General features: G+C 35.1%; 1 protein-coding gene across 1 annotated transcript in view; it reads left to right on the forward strand.

The window, feature by feature from the left end:
* Nucleotides 1-20,883, forward strand: part of TRHDE (thyrotropin releasing hormone degrading enzyme) — a 378,437-nt gene that overhangs the window by 278,217 nt on the left and 79,337 nt on the right. The window contains exons 8-10 of the mRNA XM_007082254.3: nucleotides 10,708-10,773; nucleotides 11,417-11,604; nucleotides 16,743-16,831. Coding sequence (XP_007082316.3) covers nucleotides 10,708-10,773; nucleotides 11,417-11,604; nucleotides 16,743-16,831 — 343 coding nt within the window. The remainder of the gene's footprint in view (nucleotides 1-10,707; nucleotides 10,774-11,416; nucleotides 11,605-16,742; nucleotides 16,832-20,883) is intronic.

The following is a 20,883-nucleotide window of genomic DNA, read 5'->3' on the forward strand; positions in this document are numbered from 1 at the left end:
CTGAGGAGGTTGGATTTTATCCTGAGTGCAGCGGGATGCTAAGGATCGGATCAGTTTTAAGCTGGAATGTGATGTGGTTCCGTTTGTATTTAAAAGGTGAAAGATTTATGCAATTTGAAGAGAAACCAGAGCATTCCATTTGTGTTTAAAGCAGTTATCTGGAAACTTGTAATAACACACTGGGCTTGGGGCAATCTGCATACCAAGAGAGGAATCAGGTAATAAAATTAGGAAGATATTTGAATATTCAGGTGAGAGATAATGGCAACTTAAATAGCCAGTAGATACACAGAGACATGGATGGATTCAAAATGTTTTTTTAAATGTTTATTTAATTGTTTTGAGAGAGAGAGAGAGAGAGAGAGCGCCAGCAGGGAGGGGGAAAGAGAATACCAAGCAGGCTCCATGCTGTCAGTGCAGAGCCTGATGTGGGGCTTAATCTCACAAACCAGGAGATCATGACCTGAGCTGAAATCAAAAGTCAGACACTTAACTGACTGAGCCACCCAAGCACCTCCCAAAGTGTTTTTTTGAAGGTAGAATAAGTGGACCAAGGGATAGATTGGATGAAAGATGTGTATGAGAGGTGAGGAAGAAGAGGTACCTAAGTATTATCCTAATGTTTGTGGGTTAAAGGCCTGGGAACAAGCCCTGTGGAGCTGTAACCCTTGGAGGTTGAGAGAAGACGAGTGGCCCAGGCTAGAGACTGATATGGAGCAGCCGGAGAGGCAGGCAGAATACCAAGGGTGTGGTGTCCCCCAAGTCAAGCAAAAAGCTTATTTCAAGATTCAGAAAATGATCAATGAGGTTAAATGCAGCTGAGAGGTGGAGTAAAGACTGGAAAGTATTTCTTTTGGCAGCTTGCAGATTTATTGATATCCGTGGCATGGATTAAAGAGTGAAGGGGAAATGTCCGAGTAGAAACATGTGTATGTAGAATAAAATTTAAAGAAATTTGCCAAGGAAGGAGATCAGAAAATTAGGGTAGGTAGTTAAAGGGGGATAAGGCTAAGGAAAGTTTTTGTTTTGTTTTAAAGATGGGGGACTCTTGTACTAGTTGGGCTGGTAGAGAAGGAGCCAGGATGAGAAGAGCATGATAAATGTTAGAGAAGTAAGAGATAACTGGGACATGAGTCCCTAAGACAGTAAAAGAACTCATGTCTGATAGGAGATATACTTCCAGTAAATTTGGGAATTTGGAAATTCTGATGAATTTGATTTTTTCCGTGTTTTTTCAGCAAGGTCAGTAGCTGAAAGTGAGGTAATAGTGGGCCAGAGAGAGGTTTGAAGATTAAGGATTGGGAAGGGAAGGACAGCATGGCTGTTGTATCGATTGCCTATTTGAGTTAGGGAATTATGAATTTATAATAACACTAAACTGATTGCCTTATTTTCTCCCATGATGCTTAGCAGCATGATGCAGACCTGGAGAAGGAAAATACTTGGATTCATCCAGGATTGGGGTTTCACCACCTAGTGTCCTTGAAGGACAAAGCTGCAAAGGAGACGAGGCTATTTGCTATAAAATGATTAAGATGAGCTATGAAATATAAGCTGGATAATTGGAGAAACAAAAAGAGAATCTGATAGACAAATACCTGCCATTGATAAAGAGTCTTAACAAGTATATATGATCTGAACACTGAATGAAAGAAATCCCCGTGCTTCGGAGCATATGGGAAATGTAATTTGTCCTTGTTGAATTCTCCTAATGCCATGCCCATTAATATGGGGATATCCCAGGGAACTTTTTCAGTCCAGAGCATATGATGAAGAGCCCTTTGTTTTCCTCTACACTGATATGCTGTCATACTGGTTTCCTGGAGTGGGTTGATCAGTAAATGGGAAAGAAGTGAGATAGCATTTGTTGCTTGAATGTTTGGTATATATCTTGCCGAAGCTTTGTCTTTGTGGTCACCTAAATGTTAGTGTTTTTGCTGTTTTAGTGCCAACGTAGGTATGGCTATTTTGTGCCGAGGGACACTAATGAGTGCTTCTATTTCATGAGCCACCCCAAGTCACAAGCAACCAGTGGCTTGTCACCTGAGCAGAGCTCGGTGAAAAATAGGGCACTAGACTGCACAACTCAGGAGCCCTCCAGGTCTCTTTCTTTTTCCAGACCTGGGAGGAGAAAGGTTTCTAAGCTTTCCTCAAACCTAAAAAACTGTGGCCTTAATTTTTTTCTTGCACTTTTACTTTTTAGTATATGTGCTGCCGAAGCAAGCATGCACTTTTACTTTAAAAAAAAATCCCTTAGGGCAGCTGGATGGCTCAGTTGGTTAAACATCTGACATTTGATTTTGGCTCAGGTCATGACCTCACGGTTTTGTGGGTTTGAGCCCCGCATCGGACTCTGCGCTGGTGGTGTGGAGCCTGCTTGGGATTCTCTCTCTCTCTCTCTCTCTCTCTCTCTCTCTCTGCCCCTCCCCTGCTAACCCTTTCTCTTTCTCAAAATAAATAAATAAACTTAAAAAAAAAATCCCTTTAAGTACTACCTTCCTTCCAGGTTGTCCATATAATTTCCCTCCCTTGAGTCACTAGGACATTTTGACTTCTGGAGGTGAGGCTGAAGATGTTGACTCTAGGTCCCCCACCCCCACCCCTTGAGCTTGGTCTTAAAATAGCTAACATTTCTTGGGTTCTTATGTGGCGGGCATTTTTTCTAAGAGCTTTACTTGTTTTATGTCATTTTCTGTGCACAGTCTTCTCAAGTTTATATTATCTACCCTTTCCAGTCGAAGAAATTAAAGTTTAGAGAAAATAGATACCTTACTCAAGATCACATGACTGATAAGGATCAGCCTGAATTCCTATTTAGTTTTCTAAATACACACACACTTCTTTATCAATTGAGTTGCATTTTTTTTTTCTCAACTAGTCACCAGCACTAGGTCTGAATGAGTAAAGGAGTGGAAGTGAGGAACTCCATGTACGAACCCTATAGTCCGTGAGCATCTTAATTTACAAAAGGCAGTGTATTTTTACCAGTAAGAATATAGTTTATCTATTTTGTGAGCTTGTTGTGGTCAAAGTCCTTTACCAGGGCATTCAGAAAAAGCAATTCACAAACTTCAGTTTTACCAATAGATTCATTTTGTGTCTCAATAATATTTCAAGCTAGCAGCAGAAGTGAGAGGTGGGGATACTTTTCAGTACCCCAGCACACCCCTATAGACTTACATTCACATTATTTCGCTAACAGGTGTAGGACCCTGTCAGCTTGTTCCGGAATGTATAAATTCAGCAATGGCAATATTACACCTCTGGTGATGCTCTTGCATGTTGAGGCATTGATGGCATGATATGTAATTACTAAATAAGAGATCTGTGAAAAGAAAACTGAGGTGAGAATATGCCATTGTCTATAATTGAAGACAAACAAACAAACAAGTCTTTTATGTGCCAGCAAGTTGTTTTGATTTAAAATTTTCTGATTTTCTGGTACATTCTGCAATGCTTTAAAAAAGTATACTGCTTTTACATAATTATACGGATTATTATTATATTATTACATTATATTATATATTATATTATATATTACATATTATATTATATCATATGGATTTTTAAAATAATGTAAGTTGCCTTTTTGTTCCTAGAAAAATATATGAATGCTCCTATATCTAAGTAAGTAACTTCTAAAAAGTAAATCTAGGTGAAACACACATTAAACAAATCAAAATCAAAATGGCATGTAAACAGTGATATGTTATTTTCAGGCATTTTGTTCTACCTGTTCAAATAACTTTCTTTCCTAAATACCTCTTGTTTTTTACTGTGTCTGGTGGCCAGATATTCCTGTACCTTGAAAAGTTTGTGGTGGTTCCTTTTTTCCTGGGTTTCCTTCTTAGAAACTTGTTATAATTTAATAATAAAGGTTTAATAATTATTCATATCTTTTCATCCTTGGTTCTTATCTACTAGAATAAAATGTAAACATTCTTTTATTTTGCATATAATGCTTTTCCAGTGCTTTGCTACTCATTTTTACTTAATATCACAATCTCCAGCCAGTTTTCAGTTATGAACCAAAATAATATTTTGATCTGTAGTCTAGCTTTCTTGTGTGTTAGTTGGTCATCTGTCCCTGGTTTGGTGTCTTTGCTACTGTTTCTCAAGGTCAGGGAATGTAGAAACATCCTCTGAAGTGCATGGCCCAGGCTTCAAATGGGTTTTATCCAATCCTTGTATGACATTGCTATGATCTGGCAGCTTTTAATCTCCTTCCTTCCTTCCTTTCTTTCTTTCTTTCTTTCTTTCTTTCTTTCTTTCTTTCTTTCTTTCTTTCTTTCTCTTTCTTCTAATGTTTATTTATTTTTGAGAGAGAGACAGAGACAGAGATGGAGACAGAGACAGAGAGGCAGACCACAGTTGGAGGAGGGGCAGAGAGAGAGGGAGATACAGAATCTGAAGCAGGCTCCAGGCTCTGAGCTGTCGGCACAGAAAATGACACGGGGCTTGAACTCACGAGCTGTGAGATCATGACCAGAGCTGAAGTCAGACACTTAACCGACTAAGCCACCCAGGCACCCCTAATCTGCTTTCTTATTGCCCATGGCTCCCTTTGAAATCACCCTACTCTAATAATGCACAGACTTACAAATATTTAATTTTTGAGGTTTAGGTTCTCAGGTTAAAAGCTCCTACTCTAGAAGCTTTGTTTAAGTCAATGGTTTAGCTTAGTTTTATTTTTTGTTGTTACTCCCTTGTGAACTTTTGTCTGTGGAACTTGTATACTTTTTCTCCAATCTTTTCGTCTGCCTCTTTTTTTTCTTTTTTAACCTAAGTATCTACCTCCTTCCCTTCATACCTACTGTTTATAACACAGTGAAAGCCTAGAAGATTTATTCAGTAAAACCAGGTGTTCTTTGCTTTCCATTTTGCCTAAGTTGTATGAGAGAGTTCCTACTTTTCTTTCTGAGGTTGCCAGGAAAATTTAAGATATTTGGATTTGTTTTGATTATATCCCCCATTAGTGTTGTATCAGTCAGGGTTTGGGGTTTCAAGCCACAGAGACAAACTCTGGCTAAGTTAGGCAAAAAGGAATTTATTGGAAGGGTGTGGGGTAGCCCTTGGAATCATTGGGAAGGCTGGAGCGTCAGGCTTACAAAATGTTTGGTAGGAACTAAAGGGGACTCAAATTAAGAAACCTCGCCAAGGTCCTGCCAGGGGAATGGCTGGTTCAGCTGCTACCATTAGCATGGCTGCCTCTGGACCCTCAGTGTCACCATCCCAGGGGATCATCTTTCAACTGTTCCTGCTTCTTTGCATTGGTCCTGCAGGATTCACAGTCCTGGGATGAAGTATCTACTTGCCTGAGGCCAGGGCACACGTGCATCCTTTAGCTGCCAGGGAGCATGGGGAAGGGAGTATTTACTATTTTGTCCCTTCCACTGCCAGTAGGAGGTGGAGCCTTCACCTTCCTGCAGGATTCCATGGTGAGTTATTGCCCCTATATAAACGTGGTGTTTAAATGCTGGAAAGCCCAAAGAATGACAAATGCCCACTACAAATTTTTGAGGTACAATTATTCTTAATAGAAAGGAACAGTATTTCAAACTCTTGCTTCAACCCTCTTGTCACATAGTCAGAAAAATCAATGCCTGAATTTACCTGGCATTTCCCAGACTAGTCTTCCAAGTACAAGGGCTCCTACTTCCCAGTGTCACTGAGGCCCAGACTTGCCTCTCTTATCTCATTGGAGAAAACACAGGACTGGGTCCTGCCTTGTGCAGTCCCAGAGCAATATCCCCTAAAGCTTCATTAGCACATTTCCACTAGAGCACAGGATGTGATTCTGACAAATGGGAATCACAGAGAGTTTGATGCAGGAATGGAGAGGAAGCTTTCATTATTATTTTTATTTATTTTATTTTTTAAGGTTTTGTTTATTTTGAGAGAGAGAGAGAGAGCTGGGGAGGGAGAGAGACAGAGAGACAGAGAGAGAGAGAGAGAGAGGGAGAATACACCAAGCAGGGATTCGACGTGGGGCTCAAACTCACAAATCGTGAGATCGGGACCTGAGCTGACATGAAGTCAGATGCTTAAGCGACTGAGCCAGTCAGGCACCCCAAGAAGTTTTCCTGATTCTTAAAAAGAGATTCTCAGGAAGAAATTCTGTTTCCTCTGTGCAATGTCATGTCTGAATGTGATGGTTGGGATTACTTGTACAATCTAACCGCAAAATTGAGGATGAAGGCAAAACACAGGTAAAGGTGGGGCCAATTTCTGGAGGAAAAGAGCTGCAGCTGTGGTACCTTCTCTTATAATAGGAAAGAATAAATCTTGTCATTAAAAAGGTCATTCTAGGGTGGATTTTTTTTTTTTTGTAATTTGCAGCTAAACATATATAAACCGGTCCATATATCTTTGGTTTTTAATAAACTGTCTTTCTGTGTCCTGAGGAATAAATCCTTTGTGCAGTTTGTCCTCTGTTTCCATGTGCTAAAGGGCTCATTACTAGGAGTGCACAATTATTCCATGTAAACATATTAAAAGATAATAGTGATTTCCTTCCTCAGCTCACCTTTTACTTTTCTCCCTATTTACTTATTAGTCCCGTTGGCTTTTGTGCATGACAGATTGTGGATCATGTCACCTGTTAGCAAAAAAAGTAAAATAAAGATGGTCTCATACCCAATAGTTCAGTCTTTTGATGACATCATATGCAATTCCATCTATCAATGCGAGTTATATCTGACAAATATGCACTGAAATAATAACTTATGTTCTATGTTAGTGTTTAAATATGACATTTTGGAGGAACCTGATGAATATAAGAAATGTCTCTTTACAGTACTGTCAGTTGTTCACAGGGAGGCATATTGAATAAGGAAAGTCAGGAACCACACAAATATAGTCAGCGTTTGCTGGGTCCCTAACTGGGCACATAGATGCTGGCTAAGCAGTGGTAGACAGGAATAACAGGGGCCTTACTCTCATGGAGTTTACAGAGTACATGAGCAGTCAAACTAATGAACAAGCAATTAGAACACAGTGTGATAGATGTTCTTATATGGTACAATGGGTGAGAATGTAAGAGGGGTACTTAACTCAGAATTAGGAAGGGGTGGGAATGGGCAAGAAAGGATTCCTGAGAAAAATGGATCAAGCCTGAGTCCCAGAGATTGAGCTGACTTGACGTAGGCGAAAGAGAAAGCATACATAGCGAAGGGCTTGTGCAATGACCTAGAAAAGGGAGAGAGTATGAATAGGCATCTGCAGAAAGCAGGAAGTAGCTAAGTTGAGGCAGAGAGCAACAAAGTAACAGGTAGGATTTCAGAAGTACAGAGAGACCAGACCACGAGGGATATTTTTAAGTCCCATTAGGGTGTTTGGACTATATTCTGAATGTAGCAGGGTTCCATGTATGCATTTGGTGAAAGCTATTCTGGCTGCATGGCAGAGATGTGATATGAAGGGAACAGAGCAGGAACGGTGGCAGTGCTAGTCATCCAGAGAGACTGTCAAATAGGAGGAAGGAAGGGGGAACCTTGAGGGAATAGTGGGGACGTGGATCATCACTTGAATGTGGTGGAAAGGGAGAGAGAGGCATCCAAGAAGATTACTTGGTTGAGGTGGATAGAAGGGTCGTCACTGGAGAAGGGCTGCCAAAAGGAGCTGATATGGGGGAGGACAGTGAGTTCAGCTTTGAGAAGCTCTTAGTCATCTGTGGAGCATCTAGCAGATATTGGGTTGGGTCAGCAGTTGTGTGCACAGGTATGGGGTTTGGACGTGGGCTGGAGTCTCTGAGTTCCACTGTTCTGATTTATTAGATGATGAAGATGATATTTACCCCATAAATGTCATGGGATTGAATGCGATAAAATATAAAGCAATTCACACAGCACTATAAAAAGGAGGCAAATATTATTGTTTTCATTGCTCTGTTCTTTGGTTATTACCGTCAGTGATGCTTTTCCTTCAGTTACTCTGTTTCCAGCCAGTAGGCTGAAATGATTACAAAGATTATGGCAGCTTATTTCTACTGAGTACTTAACTGCATTCTAGACACTCTTTACTAATTCTGTACAGATATTAAAACATTTATTCCTAGAATAACCCTATGAAACAAGGGCTTCTATTATCCCCATTTTATAGGTGTGAAGATAGGCACGGAGAGGTTAAGCAACTTGCCAAATCATGTAGCTAGGGAGTGTTGGGGTGTGGACTTGAACAAAGATAGTCAGACTTCCATTCTTGCACTTTATGTATCAGAATATACTTTTGCTAAATGGGCTTTTACCTTTTAATCAGTTTTGTCCCCTAAGCATATTCTAGCAGTTATCTTTGTTCTTTTCAACAACTCTACTATTTCTGAGAACCCTCAGTTCCTTTCACAGTTAATATTAAAACCCTTTCCTACTTTGTATCATAATGTCAAGCCTATTGCAGATTGACTTTCATACACATACCTATAAACATCAATTTCCATTTCATATTTGTAACTCCAGCAATCTTCATATTCATCAACTTGTAGATTTGAAAGGAACTTAAAATCTTCTTATTTAATTGCATACCAAATGTTTGAATTCATCTTGTCAGGTAGTTTTTGTACCAAGACTCCTACAGTTTCAGTCACAGAAACTGTCTTCCCCAAATCACATCTGAGTATCTGCCATTGTATTCAGTAACCTTTTCTCCACCACTGTTTCCCCAGCACATGAAAGCTACCAGCATTTGAGAAGTACACCTTATGTTTTGTGGAATGAATTGATAAAGAAATGATTGATCATCAAAAAAAAACCAAGAACAAAACAAAAACAACAACCACATTTACGATTCTGTAATTTTCTTTGTAATTTGACAAGGACAAAACAAAATTTCCTTAATTTAAAATATGACTATTTTCATGCAAGAGGAAGGTTAAAACAACTAAGGAAAACACTTGGGGTTTTCTATTTTTTTGGAAAAAAGAGTTGACATATGTAGCATTCCAGTAACGCCTGAAGATTGGAACTGCCGAGAATCCAAGAAGACGCTTTCTGCCCTGAATTCTGAGGCAAGCAAGTCAGAGATGCTTCCTAAGCCTGGATAATTGCCATTTTAGCCTGCTTGAAATGTAAATTTGAGCTTTATTCTGAATTGGGGAGGAACCAAGAACTTGAGTTGAGGATCACTATTGGGTCAAGGTCAACTCATAATATGAACAGTTGGTCTGTCTGTGAAGAGATTCTTGTAGTTATGTATTAGACCTTTCGAGATCCATGGAGTATTCCTTTGTTTCCTCTTTGGGATTATCCTAACAACACTATCCATAAGCCAAATCCAAGAAATAAATAGTTCTATTTTGATACATTTTATTATTGCATCACTAAAATAAAACTCAAATTTATGTTTCATAATTCCCATTGTTCCAAAATTTATTCATTTAAGTACTAAAAAAGCATAAAAGATAATTGTGACAGTTAAATCTCAAATAATTTATTTAAATCCTGGTCCCTGAGTTCTAATGGAAAATGACTCATATGGCATATTCAAAGCCAAAGTGGAATTCAGATTGGTTATTCAGGGTTGCATTTTTTTCAATAAAGTTATTCATAACACCTGATGACGGTGATGGATTTGTGGTTGCTAAGTTCGTGTTGGGCACTGCATCTTTAGAGTCTGATTAAGTGGGAGTTGCCATTTGCTGTGCTGTGAGTTGCCAACAAAGCTGAATCTGTCACAGGTGCTACGATTTGTATTTCAGAAAAATTTCTTCCCCAAGTTTAATTATCCCCAAAGTATTCCACTCTATGTAAAGTACTGAAAAGAGTCAGCAAGTTCTTTTTTCTCATTTTCAGTACTGTGATGTAAATTAGGATTTTGTCTGCTACCTACATGTTGTAGAGATGATGGAATTTCTAATGGCAGGGCCCCTCTGTTTTATAATATAAAATACTATTTTCTATTCATTTTTGCTGCTTTGGATTCAGGAAAAGAATAACGCCAGTTAGTCATAACTAAATAACGTATTCAGAGTGACATAAACCATGCTTCGTAGAAGGGAACAGGCATGAAGTAGATAGAAAATGTGTAGATTTAACTACTAATGATGGAAACTGGGAAATGAGAAGTCCTACGCTCAAAAATATTAAGTGTGGGATTGACTATTTCTTATTAAATATTAATATATGTTTCAAACTCATGGAAATAAGTGTGTATCATTTTTTGTATGAGACAGCCTGCCCTTTGCAGAGAGACTAGGGAGCTGGACGTGTTTTGGAGACGGTCATCACTCACTCTTTCAGCAAAGCAACTTGTCTTCACATCAGCGTATATCAGTCAGGCTTCTGCTGTTATTTTTTCTTTTCCATAAGACAGTTCTTTTTTTTTTCCCCCAACATTTCAACAGGAAGTCCTGATGGGGAAGTGTCTTCTAAATATTTCAATGCAGAGATAGTTTCTTTAAAATTGCCCGAGGTTTATTTGGTAGATTAGAGAAAGGCCTTTGACCCTGGGAATCCATAAGAAGTGATTATGGCTATGAAGATAATTTTTAAGATGGCAGTATTGTTTGGTGACTTGATCCAGAGATATGTTATAGTTAAATCTCTTTGGGATATTTTAAAATGGGATTCTTCATCATTTCCCATGCCTTTCTCTTTGCCTTTGTACTAATGCAAGTCTAACAAATAGAAATGGTTAATTGAATTGAGAAATAAGCGTGTTTACGGGAAATTGCTCAGCCTTCGAATTGTAATTACAATTTTATATTCTTTGTAGGATTATTTAACCATTCATAAGTATGGCAATGCAGCCAGAAATGATCTCTGGAATACACTATCAGAGGTAAAGTATAGGAAGCTCAAATACCAAAACCTCTTCTTGAATATTTGAATTGAGTTTATAAACCATTCATAATTTTTATTGGCACTGACAGTTGTTTTACTTTTTATATTTCCATTTTCCCCATATTGCTTTATCATTTTAATTTTGATACATTATATTATAAAAATAATGGGATTTAAAATTACTTAAACCATAAATGGTAGTAAAAAGTACCTTGCCTACTTTCCAGCAAGACAGTACTTCTGAAATACAACATTAATATGGTGTCAGGCCCTTATGTTTGAGAGAAATATTGATGTTAAAGTAGTTTTTTTTCTATAGGTGAATAACAAATATTTAAGTTTGATGCTAGACATATTTGGGATACTTAATGATGCTGCAAGTACTTGTTTTAACAATAAACTATGTTTTGTTTTCCATTAAGTAAAAACTTTAATGTTAATAAAGCTTTCATTTATCTGTATGTATAAAGCTTAACTCAAGGCAAGAAGATTAACTTTACTAACACATTATATTAGCTTCACTGATTTTACATGTTTTCAAACTTAAGTAAATCATAAAGGTAAAAATAAAAATGGCTCACTGTTAATTATGTTTATAATTCATGTTTATAAAACTAATTTATGCAATTTTGGTTATAAAGGCTTTAAAAAGGAATGGAAAATATGTAAATATACAAGAAGTAATGGATCAGTGGACACTCCAGATGGGTTATCCTGTTATCACCATCTTGGGAAATACAACAGCAGAAAATAGAATAATAATTACCCAACAACATTTTATTTATGACATCCGTGCTAAAACTAAAGCACTTGAACTTCAGAATACCAGGTACAACACTCCTTTACATGAAAAAAACAATTGCTTTTATTAGTATGTTTCGCTGTGGGTTTTTTAACATTTTAAAAAGAAATGCTTACCACAATTATAAAATGTAAGTGAAATATAGTTTTCATTTCTTTATTTACATGTGGGGTTTTCATTTTGATTCCTCTTTTACTCTCATTTCCAGATATTTTAACCATCAAAATGACAGCATACCAAAATTATTTTGTTTAAGAAGACAGAGTTTAAATTATCATGGTGATTTAGAAAGATATGTGATTTCTTACTTTCCCCTGTAAATGTTTGTTGAATTAAATTCAAGAAAGTTAAGATGCATCGAAGTCAATTAAATGGAATGGAGCAAACTGAGATTTATAAAATAGATGAGAATAGAAACTATCCAGAAAGACTAATTAAAACAAACTAAAAACCACAACCAGACTAACTAGTGTCTGAGCCAAAGGAACTCAAACTAGATCCATCTTTAAGTGGTCTAAGTATCAATGCTACTTAGCATCTAAATATGTTCTCTTCCCTCATTTTCAGTGTTTGAAACCACTGAACACACAACATACATAGAATTTTTATTTGTTGTTAAACTTTCTTTTCAAATGCTTATTTAATTACTGAAAACAGCACACAGTGCTTCTTCCTCTTCTACTTTGTATTTTCGTATTGTTTTGTGTCTTATTAAAAGCTAAGCCAAGGAAAGATAATAGAACTTAAATCAGTTCATTTCATTTTTTAAAAGGTGCCCTGAGACAAGATTGAAGGGGGGGAGACAGAAGGGATGGGGTTTAAAATTAATAAATGAAGTGAAGTGCTTGGATGAGGTTGGCCATTCTGACTCCCATTACCCTGGGATATTAGAACCCTGACTTTACCATCCACCAATACCTAAGAGGTGTGAGGCATGAATTATTTTTTGTTTTTGTTTTTGTTTTAATTTCCAAAAGGAATAGAAATCATTCCCAGGCAGGTTAGTTCCAAGATGGGCTATACGTAGGAGTGATAAAGAAATTCATGAATGTTTTCTGGTGACTAAATGTGGAATGTCACTCAGGAAAGCATGGTCTTAAATGTCCTGGTCGGCATATATTTTGGCCTTCACCAAACTGCCCTTGCAGCCCAACTGTTTCAGTACAGTAGTACCCTGCCACACTGTCAGGGCGGCCTGACTCTGTCAACGCCTCTTTACTCAGCCGGATCCGCCCAGCTGCCAAATGCTGCTTTTGGTCGGTCCTCCACCCTCTCTGGCCCTGGGCTAAACCTGCTTAGGCATCAACCCTGGCCTTGCCAGGAAGTACATAAAAACTACTTGACTGTGGCAAAGTTAGAGAGATTTAGGCCATGCCTTTGAGAATGATCAGTCTGACACAAACATCACTGATGCAGAAAAACATAAAGGACCCGCAAATGACAGAACAAATTTTGAACAAAAATACTCTGTCAGCCTATAACATGCATCAGATGTATCAGCTATGGGTCTGACTCTTTAAAGGAAGAATTTCTCCCAGGCTGTATAAGTACATCAGCTCTATAGAGCCTTGCTTTTGCTAGAGTTATAAAATCATATGGATAATTTTGAACCCTGAGAACTTGGCATGTAAAATATTAAGAGTAAGATAATGCATGGAGTCCCTTTAATCTTGAAAATTATTTTCTATCTATTTTGAAATAACAGAGCTTGCAGTTAAAAATTTAGTATTCAATTGTATATTATTGATCATTTTATTCACTCTAACCTGTGGTCAGAGCTTCAAAACTAATTCTATCTGTCTTTTGTATATAGCCTATCTACATCTTTATTAAACAATGCAAGCTGTTGATCCAGTAAAATACAGTGCCCACGATACAAGAAACCCCATAAATTGTGGACATTTTCTGAGCCAGTATACTCAATTGTTTGTCTTGAATTTTTTAAAGCATACTAGAACATCACTACAACATTCCCAAACATTTTTAGTGTAATAATAATTATATTTGTAGCACAGAAAGATCTTTACATCACTAATAATTGCATAAAGTTTGATGACATATAAAAGTGAATTAAATATTTGCTAGAATTTATGCACTTTGGGAGTTCTGAATTTGTGTAGTTTATTTTTTTCTTTATGAAGTTAATATATTGCAACCTTAAGTAATATCTCCTCATATACTTATGGAGCTTCTCAGAGTCCCGTGCTACAGAGAATTATATTTACCTCCACACTCGTATTTTCTTTTGCTATTGACCCAATGACAGCACTCTCTCAAGGGTGTATGGTGTCTACATTAATGCTTTCCTAATATTGGTACCATTTTTAAAAAAGATTTCTCACACTAAAATAAGTACCTATTATTGTCTACCTTAATGTGGTTATTAGGATAAATATTGTTTCATTAAAAAAATGTGAACTATGAAGAGAGGTAGTCCCAGGGAATATTAAAGAAAAAATATCTTTGAGGTCTATTGAAATGCATTTTGTGTATGTTTTTGTTTTTGTTATTTTTCTGCTTAAAACGAGATGGCTAAAATGAAAACTTAGGTGGCTGGGACACAATCTAATTTCACAAATTCTTTTTTCTAGTCTTTTTTCAAACATAACCTACTGTAGGGTGAAATTTCCTTTATACCACACCACACTTCACTCAACAGTGTTTAGTGTCTTCCACCCTTTTAAGTTATAACCGTAAAGCAACCTAATTGCCACGCTTTCTTTGATTTTTGAAATGAAATTTGTGAAAAGATCAAATATGTGTTGTTTGGAAAGTTATGAAAAATAACACATAGGATTCATTGGATAGCAGTTCAGAAATGAATACAAATTTTAGATATGCTTGGTATTTTGTAATTTTTATTTTGTTTCTGTGACAATATATAGATTTTCACTGTGTGCATGCACAATCGTACATACATGCAGACACACAGAAGGCAAAAGCATTCTTAGAAAAAATATAGAAGACTGTTTCAAAAGTTTTACAAAATGCCCGAATGTTTGTATCCCAGTACCTTATAGTTAACTCTTTTGCATCTGAACAGCTATGTGCCGTTTAGGAAGTTTCCTATATGTATGTGCCATTGACTGTAAACAACATGTGGGTATTGGCATGAATCTCTTTTTCTGTACTTTAGAGACTTTTGCTGAAATTCAAATATTGAAGCATGCCATAGAAATTTTAGTATAATTTCTAGCTTCACTATTTAGAAGAATAGAGTCTAACTAGATGCAGAATTATATTTTTTTATATAAGGGAAAATAGTGTTTCATTCACATTCCATGATCATGATTAAAAAAGATATATTTATCCTTGAGGATTTTTAAACATCTTCAGTTTTACATATTTCTTGCCCTTTAACTGATACTTATTTGGCTTCACAATTTAGTTGACCCAACTCCATGTGGAAGATGCATACCAAAAAGTCAAGTTCATAAAGTTAATCTCTGTCTTGCCCATAGAATGATTTGGCCCCTTTTATTTTACTTTGGTCTAATCCCATGTGATCCAATTCAACAGCAATTTATGGAATGCCTTCCATTTCTAGGCTTTTTAAAAATCTTTGGTACACAAATATGAGCTCATAGTTTACTTTGAGAATCAGATGCACAATCAAGCACTATTCTCTCTTAACTAATGCTTTTGATTAATCACAAAAGAGTTATTATTTTTAAAGATCTGCTGTTAAATAAATAAATATCAATTCTCTTTGTCTTTCTCACAGTAATACCGTTATTAAATATTTGTCATATTCTTAGTATTATATTACGACCTTGGAGGTATTTGATAAAGAGCTTACATGGGTTGTGTTCATTTACTTGTACTTTGAAAACAATACTTTTGGCTACTATAGGTGTGTTTATTTCCTGACCAACTGTGTAGATTCCATTGTAGTACAACATAGTGTCTCCATATAGTTGGCACTCAAAAATGTTTCTCTGGCTACATACAGCATATACTTTTAAAATTTAGAATTTTAAACATATTATTTTAACTTTTCATATTATAGATGGCAATTCGTATAAAATTGTGAATTTCTGCCAATCTTCCATTTATATTTTTTTAGTATTACTGAATTCTGCTTATTGTAAGTGGGAAACATGAAATTATAACATAATCAAATTCCATACGACAGAATGAGAGGAGATGTCCTCTTTTCCCATCCCCCCCAAAACATATTCATTATATTTTTAAATTATATAACCCTGGATATGGTTCCTGAAAATTCTCAATTCTCTGTCCACTCTCTAAATTACAGAGCTCATATAGTATCTTTTCCATAAAATCACAAATATTTTTCACATACTAGATATTATTGGCTACCCCTGTTCTTAATGGTGCAATGGTAGGTCAACACTGAACTTATTTTAAGACCATCCAGCTTATCTCTGGCTAGTCACTTGAGATTAAATTGATACTACTTCATGTACAAGAATAGGCTTCAATTTTTATCCCATAAAACATCAAATCCTAGAAAATTCTTCCCTTAATCGCTGAGACTCATGACTGAACCCTGCACATTGGTTGATGATTTTATACATCAATTTGGAAATTTCATTTCACAAAACAGAACATTAAGTGTGTCCTATGTGTTCTTTGTATTGATCTAGATTTTAGGGACATCTGATTAGTTTCTTTTTTCATTCCTACTTTGCTGAGCAACTTTAAGTGTGCTGTATTAATTAACCTTTCTGTAAAATGTAATAATAGTACTTTTTAGGATAGTTATCTGAATAAATAAAGATAATGTTGAAATGTAAATGCATGAAGCCACTGAAATGTGTACTAATTTAATATAGAAATGAAAGGAAAAGAGTTGTTTTGAGATTTTAATCAATTTGTTATGGCTCTGATTTATTGATTTAGCTACTTTTTATTCCTAATGCAAAATGCAAATCATTTTGTTTTGTTTTGTTTTGTTTTGTTTGCAAGATAAATTGTTTTGTTGAAAGTCCCCCTTCTGTATTGAAATTCAAACACTTACAGGCTAAGTCTGTGTAATGGCTTTGAAGAAGTGAATTCATCTTCCTTAGTTTTGTGACTGGGGAATTTTTTTTAGTGCCCCTAAAGAGTAATAAAAATCATGCAGAAGGTGCATAGCAAATGTTGTTTGTTTATTTGTTATAACCTTTTTTTATTCTTAAAGTTTCTATTTTATTTTGCAGTTACTTGTGGCAGATTCCATTAACTATTGTGGTAGGAAATAGAAGCCATGTGTCTTCAGAAGCAATTATTTGGGTGTCTAACAAAACAGGTAAAATATATTTTTTCTCCTCAGGAACTATTTGGTTTCAGATAATTGTTTAACAACTTAACCTCTGGTTTCAGCTGTTGTAAAAATGTGAATAAAGACAAATTAAAAAGAAAATATAGAAGAATGATAATTACCTCTATAAAATTAAGTATAATATAGTATAGTTTGTACATAGTCTAATTTTAATCTGCCTATATAATTATTAAATTTATTTATGTCATTCAAAGTAAAGAGAAAATTTTAAACCAAGCATTTGTAGTACTAATTTTGGCTGTCTTAAACTGTATTATTTTATAATCCCAAATGTAATTACATTAGAATCATAACTCCCAATAGAACAGTATACCAAATAATGAAACACAGGACACATTTTAAATTCCATTTTTCTGCTATCTTGTCTTTACTGGCTCTTTAAAGAATGGGCAAGGTGATATACTCCGTAAAATCAGATAATTATAGGGACAGAGAGGAGGGGTCTTGATAGGTCATTAAAGTGTCCCCTAAACTAGGGTTAACTCTCAAGGAGCAGAGAAAGATGAGATTCTATTCTGTTTCTAAATATCTTCAAATAAGATAGTAACCTATTTCAATTCACTGCCAAAAAGCTATTTCTTGAATCCAATCTAAATCTTTCATGCTAGATGTGAAACAGGTCTCTTTAATTTCTGTTTTCTATTGAATTGAATAAAAAAGGCAATTATTATCTTTTATGCAACATTTCATTTAGATTTAAATGGTCAAGTATGTCCACACTTTGTTTTTCTTATTTCTTTGTGTTCTGCTAATTGATTTCATAACCACTGTATAAGGAGCCACAAATCTTTTTTTTTTTTTTGCAATAAGTGAGGTATAAATAAATACATAAATAAATAAAAAGTAAACATTGTTTCTGCCCCCTAAGTCTTGCTATTATAAGGGAGATGTGAGTGCTCAAAATCCATATATACAAGAAAAAGTTCTTACAGAAAAATCTAATCTACTTACCAGAAATGTAAATCCTTGTATTTCCAGTTGAATTTTTATTCAAATTTTCGTGCTATTATATTTTAACACATAATCACATATTATAATAATGTGTTTTTATTTATATATATCATGTATAAAAGATTCATAAGTAATATAGTGATGAATTGAAATGCTTACTTTAAAATTTGGTGTTTCTACTTTTAAATTGCTTATTCTATTCTATTCTCATTTCTTAGACTTAGCATTCATACCATGATTTTGAATTCACACTATATTATTTATCATTTTACTTCTTTTTTACTTTCATGTGATTGTTTTATCTATCTACATAATTTGTGATGAAATGATGAGTGAAAACAGTGAGTCATTAACCTAACAATTTAACTGTTAGAATAAAGTCATCCCTACATAGGATTGCTAGGGACATGAAATAGAACAGTTTTCAGAAACCAAGTAAAACATTTCCCATTGGAAGGTCCAATGGAAATGGGACAATTGGAAGAGTGCAGAGATACTGATCAAATGTCAGGATCAGACCAAAACTTTTAGGCAGTGTTGGGATTCAGGGCAAGTCTGATTCTTCTTGGATACTTCCTCAAAGGTCCATTTCCTCTAACTCCCCAGTTATTTGCATGCCGTCATTCATGATAACCTCTGGTTTCGTACAGAGTACCCAGAATAGGGTCACAGCTTTTCTTGACTAATAACCACAGGTGTATTTGAGAAGTTGTTTCCACTTATAGTCTTTCATTATTAATCAGGAATAATAATAACATGATGTTTCAAAGTGTACATTTGCCTAAAATGTCACCTATATTAATCCACATGGCTGTTACACACACTATATAGTATGCGCAGTGCATAACTCTGGGAGATGATATTTACATTGACTCTCATACTGATGGCACACTTCCTCTCCCCAAAGTTGTACAGTATGCAATCTACAGAGTATAATGTGTCAGTTTTCATTAAATCACAGCAGAATCTTCAGGTTGATGAAACATTGTCCCAATTGAAATGCTCACGCCTTTGTGGGGAATGCCCATCCCAAGTAAATGTTCCTTGAAAACTTTATAAATCCATAAATCTGGAAGAAGCTTCCAAGCAGGACCTAAAAGAAAAACAACCATTCTGTTTTCCCTGTTGAGTCTCATTCTGACTATATTTGGTTTTGTCTTAAAGTCCTTTATTCTGATGACAAATAAAAACTGACACAATGTACAAATTGGGGGGGGGGCAGATTGTTAACTCTTGTGTCCTTTTATATGTTATGACTTCTCTCTCTTGTTTTTCAAAATATAGTCAACTAGTATCAATAATAATGTTTTTCCATAAAAACATTAAAAAACTATTTTGGTCAATTCTTATCAAAATGCATCTTAAAAGTCCACCTTTTAATTATAACAATAAGATCAATGTTTTAATATTTTTCATTGTCAGTAACATAGATTTGATCTCAGGAGGTACTAAGGCACAGTCATTGGTAAATAATTAACGTATAAATTTGATTTGAAACATATATATTCTTGACACCTCAATTTTTTAAACCCTTTAGATGATTACCTAATTGATTCCAAGTTAAGGCATAGTTCATTTTAGCCTAAGAATAGTTTTAAAACCAATTTTTTAAATAATTGAAAGCAGGTAAAGGATTTATGTCTTTTGATTTTAATGTTGAAATACTGAGAATATAGACATTTATAAATGTAGCACCTTGGATATGGATTGACAATTAATATGTAATGGAAGGAAATAAATTTAATGCCAAATGTTAGAAAAGATTCAAAATAAAAGGGAAATTGATTCTGAAATTACAAGTAAATATTAAAAATAGTATAATGATGTAGTGTTTGCCTTAATCATTGGTTTATATAAGATTCGCAAGCCTTTAGAATGAGTTATTTTTATCCCCATTTTATATGAGGAAGTTAAGGCTTGAGAAATAATTTGCCCAAATTGTCTTAGGACCTTCGTTTTCTTTTCTAAATTATTGCCTCTAAACTACACACACACACACACACACACACACACACACACACACACACACACACAGGATTTTAAAACACATAGATTGCTTAGCTGATGTGCCAAATCCTCAACACATTGCCTTTGTGTTCACACACATGGTTCTTTATAGGTTCTACAGGGTATTTTCTAATTCGATTCTCACACAAGTCCAGTGAAAAAGACAGTATGTTTTGCTATACCTGAGTTTGTTTTACACTAATACCCTTGTTACTTTGGCTGACTTTTTCTTAGATTTAAATTCTGATTTTTCTGTAACCAGCCAAAACTGAGTAGAAAAGCTTAATCTTCCTCTTTTTATTCTGAACGTATAGAATATAAAAACAGAATACTATAAAATTTCAACTACTCTGTGCCTTGATATAATCTAAATTTTGTGCCATTTTGGATACATTCTAAATATAATTCTAGATTGTTATTACTAACATTCAAATATAATTTCCATACTTTTTATTTTGGTACTCATCACATACCATACACACCTCATTAGGCCATTGGGAAAGATCTCTTTAAAATTCATTGCTTGCCATTAGTTAATTTGAAGAACATTTTAAAGATATAATTAACTAGAATGAAAAAGACATTTAAAAATCTATTACAAAATCTTTCAGGGAATCATTTCTCCAAAGATTTCATTTATAAGAAAGGCATAAAAATATTCATGAACAGTAATAACCTTCAGGTTTTAGTTATCAATTTAATAATAGCATACGTAAAAACAATAGATGCTGCCTTTTTTATTCTCATCAGATGACATAAAAGGTGTAGGGATTGTTTTCCTATTTTAATTTGTCTCTCTTCTCCCTGTAAGTTGTTTGTTCAATAAGCTTATTTACTTATAACTTATTCAATACATTTATTTTTAAAAATTTTTAATTTTTTGTAGTTTCAAGTTTTTATTTAAATTCCAATTAGTTAACATATAGTGTAATATTAGTTTCAGGAGTAGAATTTAGTGATTCATGAGTTATATACAATACCCAGTGCTTATCAAAACATGTACCCTCCTAATACCCATTACCCATTTAGAGCCAAGCATATCACATGAGATTAAATTCCGA

Source organism: Panthera tigris, chromosome B4 (assembly GCF_018350195.1).
Source record: "Panthera tigris isolate Pti1 chromosome B4, P.tigris_Pti1_mat1.1, whole genome shotgun sequence".
In the NCBI taxonomy this organism is placed as follows: Eukaryota; Metazoa; Chordata; class Mammalia; order Carnivora; family Felidae; genus Panthera; species Panthera tigris.